A 16,952-nucleotide genomic window follows, 5' to 3' on the forward strand; every position below is an offset into this window, starting at 1 on the left:
TATTTTGCCATTGAAGTTGCAGCTTAGAATATCTGGTACACTGCTAACTGATATCTTATTGGATGCACATATAAATTAAGTGTGTGGAAGTTGTTCTTACCAACATTTACCCAAGAGCCTCTTATATGTCATGCACCGTACTCTCTACTTGGTATCTGCCTCATCCGCTGTCTGTCTCGACTGTCCCAAAGTTCACAGGCTCTGCCTGGATCAGGTCTCCCTGTCTGTCTCTACACTGGAATTACCTCCAGAACCAGATTATGGGGGTCATTCCGAGTTGTTCGCTCGTTATATTTTTCTCGCAACGGAGCGATTAGTCGCTAATGCGCATGCGCAATGTCCGCAGTGCGACTGCGCCAAGTAAATTTGCTATGCAGTTAGGTATTTTACTCACGGCATTACAAGGTTTTTTCTTCGTTCTGGTGATCGTAATGTGATTGACAGGAAGTGGGTGTTTCTGGGCGGAAACTGGACGTTTTATGGGTGTGTGCGAAAAAACGCTACCGTTTCTGGGAAAAACGCGGGAGTGGCTGGAAAACGGAGGAGTGTCTGGCCGAACGCTGGGAGTGTTTGTGACGTCAAACCAGGAACGAAACTGACTGAACTGATCGCAGTTGCCGAGTAAGTATGGAGCTACTCAGAAACTGCTAAGAACTGTCTATTCGCAATTTTGCTAATCTTTCGTTCGCAATTTTGATAAGCTAAGATTCACTCCCAGTAGGCGGCGGCTTAGCGTGTGCAAAGCTGCTAAAAGCAGCTTGCGAGCGAACAACTCGGAATGAGGGCCCATGGGTGCTGCCATGTTGGATTTAATCAGCAGTTCTCTCTCAGCCACTCAGAATGTCGCTTTTGGTCAACTGACCACAACAATCAATTGTGAAGAAGCAAATCCTATAAAAGGACTTCCAGGAGCACTAGCCAGTTGCCAGTGCATCAGACGACAACTTGGTCCCCAACATTCTGCCACCTCCCCTGTTGCTCCTGGCTAGACAGTGCAGTCAGCGTTCCAGTAACAGTCCGGCTGTGTTGTCCAGTTCTAGTCGACTCAGAATTTCAGTTCAGCATTCCGGTTCCAATCGGGCTCAGCTATCCGGTTTAAGTCCAACTCAGCAATCCAGCTCCACTTTGGTTAATCATTTTCGGTTTAACCCGGTCCGCATTACCGGTCCCAGCCAGGTCAACTTTGCCTCCTGATCCGGCTCATATTACCGGTTCCAGCCTGGTCCGTATTACCAGTCTCCACCCTATTACATTAGCTACTCTGTACATAGACTAGCTGTTCTAGTTATTGTTGTTATTATTATTATCTTTTATTTATATGGCACCACAAGGGATCCGCAGCGCCCATTACACAGTTCATAATCAAATGAGCAAAAAAGAAAACAGCACTTACAGTTCAAGACAATATAGGACAGGTATGGAAAACCAGGGGTTAGGTGCCATCAAAGGGAGTATGGCGTATAAGTGTAAGTAAGAAAAGGAAAGGCACACGAGGAAAGAAGGCCCTGCTCTTGCAAACTTACAATCTAAGTTCCTAGCTAACCTCTGTGACATCTGCATTTTCCAGTCCTCCTGTGCATTCATCTATTCAACCCTGACCAGCTCCTTCTCCATGAGAAAGAACCTTATCAAGCTAACCAGCTTCCTGCACATAGCCCCTAGTCTAGCTCCTGGCACCCAACCCTGCCTGGGTACCAAAACAACCATGACACTATAAGTCAGAAATGTGTATTTAAGGTCCTGTAACACTAATATATTATCAGTACATCCTCCATAGTACTTTAAAGGACAGCTGATAGGACACATGCTCTAGTTCTGGTGCATGATTTACAGTTGTTTGACGAAATTATTCAATGAAAAGTAGGCAAATTGATGTCTTACCTGAAGCAGATTAACTTTGAAAACACTCAAGGCAACAGGCAAAATGATGTTGACAGGCAGTTGGTCTATCGGATAATGCTCCAAATGAAATACTAGAAACTAAAGAATCGGATATTGTTCTGTAACAGATTTCACTGAGCAGTTTGGCTGTGACCAGGCTATTGATGATGCCACTTCTTACTAAAACTAGATCGAGGTTATATTTAAGGGGATAGGATTAGTTTATAAAAGTTCCTTTCTTCAAATGGATACATCCAGCCTGGGTCAGGCTGCAGTATTGTTACAAGTGGAAACCAGTGCTATATTTGAGGGATAGGCTTGGAAACATCATTGCCCTACAGCAGAGAAGGAAAAGGAGGAGATGTAGCAGTCATGGCATTTTTGATTGCTGGTATGAATATTTACCCATCTGGACAGTTCATCCGAAATAGAGCAGGACTGGCGAAGCAGTTCATTCTGGGTTTATGACTAGGAAGTACAGTTGCGCATGCATGAAATGCTCAAGCCACAAGATCCGGAAAGTTATGCTTTCCGGAGATTTCTGCATGTGGGCACATTGCAGCTCCATAGATTGCTATGATAACTCCAGTGCAGCGGGTCTGAACCTCAAAAAGACAGTGTGACCCTGAATATTTATGGTTCGCATTTGTGTCAGACAGTTAGAGGCATCGCTGGAATTGTGCTACCACATTGCCTCCCTTTTGTGCATACTGTAGGTTCTTAAAATCTTCCAGCATAGATTTGAGAAACATATTGATCGAACTGTTATGTTGCAATTAAAAAAGGGCTTTTTTTTTTCTCCTAAAACGGATCGTATCCACACACTACTGTACATAACCAGACCCCTCCTTATGCTGCTAAAACACGGATTATTGCCATGATAACCCTGCTGAGTACTTACTGTATAAGTCTCTGACTGCTGCTGTCCCCAGTTTGGCTAGGCATCGAATGGGAGATGAGCGGATATTCACAATGGCTCAGCGAAAATCTGTATGTAGGAGAGGTCTGTATCTCCTGTTTAGTCGGGTGGTAGCTCGCCCGGCGGTCGGGATCCCGTCGCCGGAATGCTGCCCGCCGGGGACCCGGCCGCCGGCAACTCATACCACACCCCTAGTCGGGTGGTATTCAGTATACTGGTTGTTGGGATCCCGGCGCACAGTATACCGGCGCCCGAATCTCGACAACCGGCATACTGACACCTTTACTCCCTCCTGGGGGCCCACAACCCCCCTCGAGGGAGAATAACGCGTGCCACCGAGCCCACAGCGTGGCGAGCGCAGCGAGTCCGCAAGGGGCTCATTTGCGCTCGCCTCGCTGTCGGCAAGCTGGCGGTCAGGACCCCGGCGCCGGTATACTGGTCGCCGGGGACCCGGCCGCCGGCAACTCATACCACACCCGTTCAGTCCACTTCCTGTGAATTATCCTGATGCAGCAGGAGAGCAGAGTAATCAAAAGGAGTTTCCCAATGAGAGTACAGCTGCCCTCCTTACAGATCAGCAGCCTGTGAACAAAATGTATGTTTGTAAGATATTGTGGAATTTTGTGTCCTATTTTATTCTCTTTAGAAGGGAACAAGATGTAGTCAGTAAATCGTCCCTATCCATCAGTGAATATAATGTACCTTCACCAAGTCTCCATCATCCGCAAGACATGTGCCTCCTTACACACAAATATACATGTGTTTTTGGTCTGTATACAGTATGTCACATTTGCATGAACACAACGTTAATATACTATATCTACACTTGCATGCCCCTCCCTCATTCTGCCTCTGAGTAATGAGTAATAAGTCATAGATGCATAATGTAGCTGAATCTGCTTATGGCTGGGAGCATAGACGCTTTTCTTTTTCATAACATTTCAGAGACTGCAAAAGTTTATATTACAACAATGGGCATATGTTTGCTAGTAACCATCACTTCTTAGACCATGTATCCAGATGAAATAAATGAATTGGGTCGATTCAGTTAGGGGCAGCGTGACGTCATTGAAGCTACTGTATGCACAGGACTTGGACACAATGCACATCTCCCAGACATTTTGGGGTAAATGTACTAAAATTGGAGTTCTATTTAAGATGGGATATTGCCCATAGCAATCAATCAGATTCCATGTATTATCTTCTAGAAGGTGCTAGATATATGAGAAGAAGAATCTGATTGGTTGCTATGGGCAACATCCCATCTTAAATAGAACTCCCATCTTACTAAATTTACCCCTGTGCATCAATCCTAAATGACGACTCCTATAAAGGACTACATTAGCAGGAAGAGATTACTATTAGCGATTTTGCTGCAAATATAGGGTGTAATTCTGAGTTGATCGCAGCAGCAAGAAAGTTAGCAATTGGGCAAAACCATGTGCACTGCAGAGGGGGCAGATATAACATTTGCAAAGAGAGTTAGATTTGGGTGGGTTATTTTATTTCTGTGCAGGGTAAATACTGGCTGCTTTATTTTTACACTGCAAATTAGATTGCAGATTGAACACACCCCACCCAAATCTAACTCTCTCTGCAAATGTTATATCTGCCTCCCCTGCAGTGCACATGGTTTTGCCCAACTGCTAAAAAATTTGATGCTGCGATCAACTTGGAATTACCCCCATAGTGTCATTTATTGTAGAGAATGCACATAACTTGCATATTACAACAGCAATCCATATTGTTCTGTACTCTAACAAAATATATGGTTACTACCAATTCTCACTGGACTGGAAATGAAATCATAATTGAGATTTATCATATGCTTGGAGAAATTATATATTAAATATTTAAATATAATATTATTAAAGGCATTTTACTATAGAAGTATAAATGAAGAGCCAAAAGCAATTATAAATGAATAAATAAAAATTAATTACTTGATTTTTTTTAATTTTTTTATTTCAATGCATTTTAATATTGAGATCTATATCTATAGAGACTGAGGGGGTGATTCAGTCCTGATCATAGATGTGCTAAATTTACCACATCTACGGTCAGTTTCCCTGACATGTGGGGCTAGTCTGCCCCGCATGTCATGGCCGAATCCACCCCCCACACACAAGTACAAAAGCATCACACAGCGGCGATGCTTTTGTACTGCAAGAGTAGCTCCCAGCCAGCGCAGCTCCTGCGCACTGGCAGGGAGCCACTCGTCGCAGCCCGGGTCGCAGCGGCTGCGTGTGACACGTCTGCATGGCCTGGACCGCGCCCCCTAAACAGCAGCTAAATGCTGCTGGCCCGCCCCCTCTCGCCCAGCGACCGCCTCTGCCTTTCAATCAGGCAGAGGTGATCGCTGGGCTAAGACAGAAATTGGCACAGCACCGATCAAGCCTGAATTAGCCCCTGAGTACATTTGAAAGATACTGTAAATGCTAAAGTATTTCACTAGAACATACTTTTGTCTTCCTTTGGTACAGTACAGTATATGAAAATCTAGAAAGAAGCAGAGACAAATGAATAAAGTAAAGATGAGAATAAGCAGAAATGAAACCCTAAACCTCCAAATGTCAGGTCTGTAACTGCGTCTGTACCCGGAGGGGGCTCTAGTGGGTCAGTGGTGGTTCGGTGGAGGAAACAAGGCTGTAGGAGATTCCTGCACATGTGCGCAATGATATTTATTTAGCACACAGATGTATGAACAGTCACTGAAGCACATTGACAATGCTGATGGTTTGAGCAAAGAAGCTGACAGAGGTACAGTATAATAACAGTCACAGGTGATGATCTGTAAACCAGTAAAATTAATAACAGTGATGACCGGCCTGGAAGCCAATGGCAAACATCGATGGTCGACTTGGAAGTCGATGGTAACAGGATCCAATATGCAAACGATAGTAATGCAGCTGATAACAGTGAACACAGGCAATAGTAACTCCGGAGATTGGTCTGGAAACCATCAGCAGTAGAGTCACACAGTCTGCATGTACTGTATGCACAAGTCCACAAAGCCAAGCAAGGCCAAAGCAGGAGACAGTTTGTAAATTGCAAGCTGGTTGTTTTAAGTGTCAGATGGAATAGCACAGTGCTGAACGCAGATAAACAACACACAGGTGAGAATGGTAAGTAGCACCTGGAGAGAGTCTCTTACTGTATGCAACGGTGGAAGCTGACTGTGGAAGGAGTTGTAGCAGAGCAGGATGGCTGGAGCCTGTAGTTCCACGGAGACACTGTAGTAAGGAAATCACTGGAGACAGAAGACAGCAGCCAGGAGACGCTGTACACTGGATGTGACGCATCATTCAAGGCAATGAGACTGAGCCGATGTTCTGGATTTATACCCCCTGGTCAGCAAGCATTGGATGCTTGAATCATGTGTGCAGACACAGCGCAGGGTTGGGTGTTTACAGGTCAGCTGACCGCAAGTGTCATGGCGGCGCCCATGCTGCACAGATGGTGGGTACACACTAGATGGACTTCAGGGGTACACAATGACAATGGGCACCTTGCCCGCAGGCAGAGTATTCATGCAGCCGCAGACTGGGGCCGTGAACTCCGGAGGCCTGCACACCAGCGCGCTGGTAACTGAGATGCCACTGAACGCCAATTCCTGACACCAAAGCAATAACAAAGCCTTTAGGTCTAGGGCCTCTATAGTATGACACTTGCATTGTTTTAAAATATGCATTTTATTTTCACTGTTTATGGTTCTTTGAATTTACAGAAGTGTCCTCATGTGGTTCCGGTATGAATGGTCGACCATGTTATGGTCGACAGTCGTTAGGTCGACCACTATAGGTCGACATGGACACATGGTCGACACATGAAAAGGTCGACATGAGGGTTTTTTTTACTTTTTTTGGTGTCGTTTTTTGCGTAAAATGACGGGGAACCCCAATTAGTGCACCGCGTCCCCTCGCATAGCTCGCGAGTTTCGGGCAAGATTACCGTTCCAATCGTAGTCTACGTGGATCGTAAAGTATGGAAAAGTTCCACAAAAGAAAAAAAATGTGAAAAATTCATGTCGACCTTTTCATGTGTCGACCATTTTCATGTGTCAACCATGTGTCCATGTCGACCATGTCAATGTCGACCAATAGTGGTCGACCTAATGACTGTCGACCATAGCATGGTCGACCATCTGAACGGATACCTCCTCATATATCTAGCCTCAATACACCACACAGTGGAAGATGTCTGGTGTGAGTGAGCTGACCGGTCCAGTGCAACTGCCTTCGCGTCAGGCTTCTTTTTTTTACAAAATTGTGTCTTATTTGCAATGCAGTGTAACTAGGAAGCACCAAGAGATTGTGCTGATTAATTAGATATGTGACACTTGCATATCTTTGTGCAACTGATTCTGTATACGAAGCACAACGGAGCTTGGCATGAAAAAAAAAGTGTCCATTGCATCGTAGCACTTCGTATCCAGATTCAGAGACTCAGTCGCACACAGATGTACAAGTGTCACATATAAAATTAATCAGCACAGTTTTCTGGTGCAACCTAGTTGCACTGCGTTGCATCTAAGATGCAATTTTGGCAAAAAAAAGACCCCAACGCTGGTAGAATCTGACAGGACATGGCGTGCAAAGAGGGCTGTTTGGCATTACTGCAGCAAAGATGTATGAGGACATTACAGTAATCTGTTTGCTAAGTCATTTCTACCTGCTGCTCAAATATTGCAATATGTTTAATATCTTGATTTATACTGACATTTATTATTTATTTATTAACAGTTTCTTATATAGCGCAGCATATTCCGTTGCGCTTTACAATTAGAACAACAGTAATAGAACAAAACTGGGTAAAAACAGACAGACATAGAGGTAGGAAGGCCCTGCTCGCAAGCTTACAATCTATAGGGAAATAGGCATAGATACACAAGGATAGATGCTACCTATTGCATAATGGTCCACCAGATTGCTAGGTTCTTAATGGGTTGTATGATGATACCCCACAAAGTTATCCAAGTGTCAGGAGGTTGTGAGACTAAAGAAAGACAAGATATGTGATGTTATGAATACTCTACAGAGGATGTAATTAGATAGGGAAGCACTGAAGGTTATGTGGGTGGGTCTGGAATTTGATAGGCTTGTCTGAAGAGGTGAGTTTTCAGGGAACATTTAAAGGTTTTGAGACTAGAGGCGAGTCTTACTGTGCGTGGGAGGGCATTCCACAGAGTGGGTGAAGCCCGGATAAAGTCCTGTAATTTTGAGTGTGAACAAGTAATGCGTGTGGATGAGAGACGTAGATCTTGTGCAGAGCGGAGAGGTCGGGTAGGGAGATATTTTGAGATGAGTGAAGAGATGTATGTTGGTGCAGTTTGGTTAATAGCCTTGTATGTGAGTAAAAGTATTTTATATTTAACATGCTTTCTGTCTACAGAGAAGTACAACATTAAATATTCTGTAGTGTATATAGATTTTAAAGTACATAACTCATTCACCACAGTGAAACAGTTATGTTTTGACTTTTTATGCGTTCATGTTCAACTCTTGTTGGAAGAGTTTTGTCTCCATGATAAAACTAAAATACATACCGTTTCATGGTACATACAAATAGCCATAATCTAAATATTTGGGAGATTAAATTACTTTAAATACATTAAATTAAATCATCACAAAATGCAAATGTAGCATTTAGTATACACTCAAAACTAATCTTTTCCAAAAAGTTCCAAAAAAAACCCATAAAGACAAGTGTTTCTGCTTTTCAGTAATAAGGTCACTCACTCACTCAAAGCGTTCCTTCCTACAATCACTATGAGGAGCACTGCTAGAATATAATCAGGGGAATGCCAAGGTAGTTTGGGTGAAATGCAGGGTAATTCTTCAGTGGAATTAAGTACAGTATTTGCTGGCGTATAAGACTACTTTTTTTGCCCTGAAAAACATGCCTCCACGTGGGGGGGGTCGTCTTATACGCCGGGAGCACTTCAGTTGGAATAGACATAGCTGCCATAGTGGCCTTCCGATACTCGCCCGGTGCCCATAGTGGCTTCCCGATGCCCGCCCACCTCATTCTACTCACCATCCAGTATCGCGCGATATCCAGTGCGGCCGCGGCGGGTCACTAGTGCCAATTACAGGGAGATGCAGGGACTGGCCGGAGGCGCTGCAGTCGCGTTGTGGCCGTACAATGGTGACAATGACAGGTACTGTAATGGCACTAAAACTAATGGCACTCATGTGAAACCGGTAACACTGAATGCACACAGGGGTATACTTTTATACATTTTACAACTTTCTCCTCGCCCCCTCCCCCCTTCTTATGCATACCTTGATAAATACTCCCTATCCAAATCTCTTATCAGGTCATAATATACAGTATGTCACAAATCTGATGTTCTTTTACGTTTTATTTGGTGTGTGGAAGGGGGTAGTCTTATACGGCGAGTATATAACAAACTCTATATTTTGAGTGGAAATGTTGGGGGTCGTCTTATACGCCCAGTCGTCTTATACGCCGGCAAATACGGTACATTTTATTTTCGTCCTGCTATAAATTTAGGGGGCAAAAAATAAACCCCAAAAAATCTTCATTACAAGCATTACAGATAATAGTTCCCACCCATGTGCACTTCATATATGCAAATAGCTCCTTCAATCAAATCTCCTATTTAGTAAAAAAAAAAACCTGAACATTTACCTTCTTACTGCATAAATAATACAGTACAACATGTTCACATATAAAAATGGCAAACTGAATACTGTGAAAACGGGTTTGATATATTCCAGTTTTATTATCTTTCTTGCCAGCAATAGTGTTTAAAGAAATCGTTACTGAAAGATTTATTCACAAATTGATTTTCTGCTACTGGTGACAGTGTTGCACATTATTTATATTTATATTCACCAGAGAAATTCCGATGTCAATATAAAATCATCCTGCAGTACAGGAAATAGGCAGTGTAGTACAGACTGCATTCTCAAGCAGGCCTCATACTGTGCATAGTACAACAGCAAACAGAGCAGGAGAATAAAGTTTTGAGAGCTACTTTTCTGAGGGTTTTTTTTTTTTTTTTGCTTTACATGCAATGCACTTGGAGGTAGATTGAACAAGAAAATATTAACTGAAAATGTCTTTTTTTTATTTTAACCTTTTTGTCCTTCCCACATACAATATAGTGCCTTTGCCCATACATTTTGTGGTACACCAAGCTTTGTCAGGTCCAGATGTTACAAGACCACGATGCTGCTTTAAGGTCAAGTTCAGAAGAATCTTCCATGGCAGGGACAGCGACTTCCAATTCTACATCCTAGTAGCTAAACGTTTTACTTTACTGATAATGTACCTTTTATTTTACCTGAATTATTATCCCTAATTTATAAAGTGTCAGCATATTACATTGATTACTATCCATCATTTATAAAATGTCAACATATTAAGTAGTGCAGTACATCAATGATATCATGCTACAAATATATTATACACCATGACCTGAAACAATGTACTATGGCCTGCCCAATCGAAGGGATGTGGGAAATGAGTGATACATAAGATAGTTGACTAGCAATTCTAGTTGTTCGCGGCTCCAGTAAAAAAGGAGCTTTGACGGCCACCAATATTAAAGTAACCATTGGTGTCTCTTATTTCTGGGCAGCTTTCAGTGGTGTGGTATGATTGGAAGGAAGAGAGTCAGTGGAAGTTGGAAACATGAAAGATGGACTAGACTTTGCAGAAATCTTAAGACAGCCACTGGGCACTATAGCTGCCCTTCACCATTACTTTTCACTGAATCTCCTTTCTGTTTGGGTTCTCCCTTTTGTGCTGGATATGCAATGTGCTAGGTCAGTGAAGCGCTATGCACTTTACTGTATATTTGTTTTGTATCATTTCTGAACACGGGTCCAGGACTTTAGTTCCTTGTGCTCACAAGGCATTAGAGATCACCAAAGAATTAACCAAGTTTGCACCAAATTGAACTCCTTGACCCAGCAGTCTGAGGTGGTATTCCATTTTTAGCTGTAAGTTATATAACTAGTGTGGCTGTGAAAGATGGTGGCGGTGTAATTTGTAACAACCTGCACAAATATCCATTCACTCCACAGCTTCTTAATCTTGCGCAATATATCACATAATGAAGGCAGATAGCGTCAAGTAAATCAACATATTAGAACATGCACTACATATTCTCTTATGGGGCATATTTATAAAAAAGATATTTGCGGGATAGCAAATATTAAGCATCACATTCCTATTACTTATATCATGATATTAAGCAAATATCTGTTGTGATAACTCATTTTTGTCCACAAAGATTTCTATGGGGGCTGGTAATATATTTATCTTGCTCCAGAATGTGAATGTACTTCCCCATCACCACCACATGATGATGCAAATGACACACTTGGGCCTGATGACCTTTATCACGTCATCATGGCCTGTTCAACTTCATAAGAAAGAGAATTATCTGGGAGAACTCTTCAGTTTGGGAGTCACTTAGGCATTCTAGGAGTGTAGTCAATATGTTCTATGTACACAGTGGCAGTCTCCAGCGCTATAGAAGACCAAAGTTCATGAGTATAGTGGCATCTTCGTAGGCATAACTCAATTGTCCTATGAACTGCAGCAGTAGAGCATGGGACACTATTGGCAGGTGCTTATCCTGTTAAGCTGACAAGTTTTGCTTATGTGAACGGAGGGAGGAGTACAGGACTAGGGTCTGGGCTGAAATGCCCTTTTGTATCAAGTCATTTGTGTTAATTTGCACTGGACATGCTTCTGGAAACGAGCGTGCACATGCTTCTATGAAGATTTGTATGCAATTTACATGCATCAAACCCATGGGTAGGAAGGGGCGTTCTCATGTTAGTAAGGGCATGTTCAAACAAATGTGTCCCATGTAGACCAGCATGTAAGTGTATATATATGCCTCTTAGGCTGTAACTAGTACAGGGCAAGTGTAAGTATTTGCTGATGATGAGGAGTAAGCCAGGAGCACATGCTACCAATGCAGAGGTATACACACGTTGAGATGCCTACAGCTCTGCGAAAAGTCACTGTTTCTTTTGAGTAATGTGCGCCCACTTTACTTCCAACTCTTCATTAGCTCTAAAAAAAGAACATTACTGAGGTTAGTTTCTTGATTTGTGCAATGTTTACATTTAGACAAACTGTCCTTCTTATGTCCAACAACATATGTTAGAAGTTCCTGCTCAATATATGAGACATAATAGAGACATCACAGAACAGCAATGGTCATTAATCAACTGAAAGGGAACAATATGCAAATTTGCCACTCCCATTCAAAATGTCACCTTCTGGGCTATAACACTCAATTCAAAATGTAAAACTTTATTTGACAATGCCATAGTAACCAGTTTTCATTTTGCTGCACACGTCTATGGCTTTATTTAGGGTTTCATTTGGTGACATTATTATAATTTCATATCCTAGCCTGGGAAAACAAAACAAACTTCTTTCAGGTGAGATTATTAATATTGATGTGCTTCACTCTATCTCGGTCTCTCTGTGCGTGTGCTTATATATTATATATTGTGGCCATCAACTCTTTCTTGTCAATTTCTGTTTTAATTCTGAACACATGAAAAAGTTTTACTAAGACTTTTGATAAATATATATATATATATATATATATTTAAAAAAAATTCAATTACTTTGTTGGAAAGCTCCAGCTCTGCCAAGAAAAGAAAAGACTTTTGAAGTTTAATGCACTGAATAATAGATGTAACTGGTACCCTAGGTGGATAGTCATGGCTTGTACAGAATAAAGAAACTCCATCAGCAAATGAAAATAGTGTTTCACATTCATCTGACAGAGGAGTTGCTTTTGAACCAATCATGTACATCTTTTTGTTGTTTTATGTAAAGGACTTTTAAACTAAACTGATTATGTGGCAGTTTCTGAAAATAATCCACAAATTGAGCTCAAGTATTGTGTATTCAAGCCAAAATTTGACCTTTAGTACTAGTTTTATGTTTGTACATTACTCTGTGTTTCTGTATAGTGAAACAGTGTATGGCTAGATGAAGACCTACAGGTTAATATCTCTATATCTTATTTTGTAGTAGATATTGCTGCGTGTACAGCAGAATGTGAAAAACATAAAGGAGCAAATAGAAAAACAGTTAAGTTTGCAAAAAACACATTTTCCTACCATATCTTGTTCCTGGGAGAGTATACCGAAGTAATCACGCCCTTCCTGCTGAATTCAGAGAACTTGCATTTATCTATCCTTTCCAACGCCATATGTCCACACACACGTCACTGCAACCAATTCTCTGGTTCAATTATGAATGGCAAAAACATACAGGAAAAAAGCTTGATAAAGCAATTCTGCCCAGCAGTGAGTGAACATGTATTAGTTATGTCTTTGGAAAAAAGTACCTTTGCATTTGACCACAACGGGGTGATTGTAGCTTTGCAGCTACAGTAGCTTACCATACTATCCCATTAATCTGGGTCACTCATGAATTACACAGGTCCAGTGGCTGATTAAAACCAGGTGAAATGCAGGTTTGAAGTCAGCCAGCTGCAGAACCTGTGTAATTCATGAGTGTCCCGTTTTAAAGGTATAGGGGTATATTCAATTCAAGTCGGATCCATTCCAACATGAATTTGTCGGAATGGATCCGACATGACCTATTCAATGACCATCTTAATCCGACTTTTAAAAAATTCGGATTGAGATGAAGGTGCTGAGAGGGGGAGAGCAGCGGTGACAGCAGCGTTGCCGGAGGATGAGGCACCACCGCCACTCACGGCAGCATCCTCCTGGTTCCAGCAAGCGGGACCTCGCTGCACCACCGCCACTCACGGCAGCATCCTCCCAGCTCCAGCAAGTGGAACCTCGCTGCACCACTGCCGCTCACAGCAGCGTCCTCCCGGCTCCCCGGCTCCAGCAAGCAGGACCTCGCTGCACCACCACTCACGGCAGCATCCTCCCAGCTCCAGCAAGTGGAACCTCGCTGCACCACCGCCGCTCACAGCAGCGTCCTCCTGGCTCCAGCAAGCAGGACCTCGCTGCACCACCACCACTCACGGCAGCATCCTCCCAGCTCCAGCAAGTGGAACCTCGCTGCACCACTGCCGCTCACAGCAGCATCCTCCCGGCTCCAGCAAGCAGGTCCTCGCTGCACCACCACTCACGGCAGCCTCCTCCCAGCTCCAGCAAGTGGGACCTCGCTGCACCACCACTCATGGCAGCGTCTTCCTGGCTCCCCGGCGCCAGTAAGCGGAACCTCGATTGCTGGAGCTGGGGGGACGCCGCCGTGAGCGGCGGTGGTGCCCCATCCTCCGGCTACACTGCTGTAGTCGCTGCTCTCCCCCGTCTCACTCCTGCTGTCAGCACCCTCATCTCCAACCGACTTTTTTAAAAGTCAGATTGAGATGGTCGGAAACAGGGCCAAAACCTGTCGGATTTGGCCACGTTTCCGACAGAAGCATGCGGATCGGCAGCTATTCCGCTGATCCACATGCTTTCCGACAAGTCGAATTCCCCGACCTGTCAGATTAAAAAGCCGGGGATTGAATATGTCGGAACCCTTTCCGATCTGAAAAAGTCGAAAACTGCCGTCTTTCCGACAAGACGGCAGTTTCGACTTCAGGTGAATATACCCCATAGTATGGTAAGCCTATTTATATCCTACTTTAATGTAAACAAAATATCTCTAAAACTGGTGCAAAAAGTTTCTTGTGTCAAACTCCTCTCTTTGAAAAAAGTTCATACATCAATCTTCGGTTTAAAGAAAATGACCAGCTTTTTTGTAGCAAGCCCTCACCTATGCAGCATATGTCTGATGTCTGTGTTTGAAGTCTCTGGCTAGAGTAGCCTCGCTACAGTATTTTAAACTGCTGACAGATGATGCAGGGTTGCATTTAAGTTCTTTGTCCATATGCATACTTTTTGTATTTGTGATGCTTATGCCTTTCGATTTGGATCTACAGCATTTTTGCAGTAAGGACATGACTTTATGTCCTAGTACACATATGCAAAGTTAAAGGGCGAGATTCAAATCTTCTTGACCCCGGCAGCCACTAGATGGCACAGAACGGAGATATTCAAATATAGCTGCGTTTGGGCGCGATCAGCTGCTGGCATCTACATTTCAATTCGCATCCACCGGGGATGGCGCGCTTAAACGTGTGAAAACTGATTAGTTTGGGAGCTCAAACTGCACTTTTCCTGATCGTGCCTATTAGTTTAGCTGCTTTACGCTGCTAAACCCGACACTTGTGAGCGCCATGGAGGCATCAAATGAATATCGCCCCCTGCGATCTCCCGTCACTTTAGACAGGAAGCCAGGGGGCGATAACATTTGAATTCTCCCCAAAATGTCTTATATTGGTACATATAACGTTAGTTTATATTTTTAGCATTAAGTTTCATTTGGTATTTTTCTAAATTTTTGTATTCACAATTATATTTGTGTGCTGATTTTTTGTTGGACTGTGGTCATTAATTCTCATGGTGCTCAGTTGAGATGCCAGGTTTGTGTGTGTTCTTTCTTTTTTTGTATAATTGTCTGTTTTAGGTATTTGCATTTCTTTTGTGTTTTAAGCAGAATATTAATAAAATGCAATGACCTTTGTGATTCCTCCCCTTTACCTACAAAAGTCGGCTCTTTTTCTGTTTTTTTAATTGCTTTTAAAGAATTTATATTGTGTATATTATTTATACATCTGAGAAAAAATTTATTTTATTAAACAATTTGAATGCACCACTTCCATTCATTTAGGTATGTAGAGTTTTGTATGACTCTTCAGCTTTCGAGTTGCTGTACTTTACCTCAAAGCACTAAGGGGGGTATTTATCAAAGCTCTGAGAGAGATACAGTTGTGAAAGATAAAGTACCAACTAATAACCTTACATTTTACATGCTGTGTTTGAAAAATTAGTTAGAAGTTGATTGGTTGATATAGCTCACAGTTTTATCTCTCCAAGCTTTGATAAATACCACCCAAATGATATAGAAATGTGGGGAGCAGCACAACTCTTTTTTTCTCAGTATGTGGCTATGTAGATGAAATCCCGGTCATTAAGCTTTTCTGGTTAAAAAATTGCAAAAATGGATAGAATGATTTTTAAGAAACTGGAACATTTGTCATGTTTTTGTTGTAGCTGATGAAAGTCTTGTGTAAGATGACAGCTGCAAAGCCCATTTCATTTTCGTTCAAAATAGACTACATATAGTTAAAGCTGAAAATATAGCTTCCTGTAATAGGTTAAGAAGCAGAATATTTTTGATCTATGCAATCCCTGATCTTGTCTGCTACTGTGATACATTTGTGATATCAGGAAGTGGGTTGGGCCTCCTACTGAGTGAATAATGGAATATAATTAACTTGATAATTACACTTGGTGAAAAACAGTTGGCCCATTAATTTTCCCAAATTTCGGCTTGCTATATAGAATACCGTTACTGTTATTAGGTAAATCATAAGCAGTGCATTACTCTGCCTTTAATCCTTTAACATGACCTGTCCAACTCTTTCTTGCAGGAGTGAAAGCCGTATTCTCAGGACATTATCACAGGAATGCCGGTGGAATGTATAAAGATCTGGATATGGTAGTTACATCGGCTATTGGCTGCCAACTTGGAAAAGACGAACACGGCGTCCGCTTGGTGGTGGTCACTGAAGAGAAGATTGTGCATAGATATTATAGTTTAGACAAACTGAAAACTGAAGGGCTGGATCAGGATCTCGTGGACCTTCTTAGGAAGAAGTAAAGTAGTGTGGATAAAGTACTGCTTTTATCAACTTTTTTCTGGCTTCCTTTCTAATGTATTTTGCCAGAAACAAATTAGTGCTATTCACAGCTGCAATAACATGATTTATCACAGGATATAAATCACAGTGAAGGTAGTCATTTTGTGCCAGACCTAGGGTTACCACCTTTTCATTTCCAGATTCCTGCAAAGGCTGCTTGGCCAACACCGCAATATGGTTGCAGTAATTTTATATTTACAGATAGAGCCTTCCTCATCATTGCTGTTTCTCTGCCTAAATGGCGGATTAGTCACACCTAAGCGATAGCTCAGGTTGTTTAGTTCTTTAGCGGACAGGCGCGTTGAGGCATGACTACATACGCAGCATGAAATACACATCTTCACCACTGGGTGGCTAATGCTCCACTAATCCAGTACTGTAGAGCGAATAGCGGCGGATTGATCTACAAGC

At 42.4% G+C, this 16,952-nt stretch overlaps 1 protein-coding gene across 1 annotated transcript in view; it reads left to right on the forward strand.

The window, feature by feature from the left end:
• Positions 1-16,536, forward strand: part of CPPED1 (calcineurin like phosphoesterase domain containing 1) — a 277,225-nt gene extending 260,689 nt beyond the window's left edge. Inside the window, exon 4 of the mRNA XM_063934340.1 lies at positions 16,272-16,536. Coding sequence (XP_063790410.1) covers positions 16,272-16,501 — 230 coding nt within the window. The 3' untranslated portion in view covers positions 16,502-16,536. The remainder of the gene's footprint in view (positions 1-16,271) is intronic.
• The last annotated feature ends 416 nt before the right edge of the window (positions 16,537-16,952 follow it).

This window comes from Pseudophryne corroboree, chromosome 7 (assembly GCF_028390025.1).
Source record: "Pseudophryne corroboree isolate aPseCor3 chromosome 7, aPseCor3.hap2, whole genome shotgun sequence".
Taxonomy (NCBI): domain Eukaryota; kingdom Metazoa; phylum Chordata; class Amphibia; order Anura; family Myobatrachidae; genus Pseudophryne; species Pseudophryne corroboree.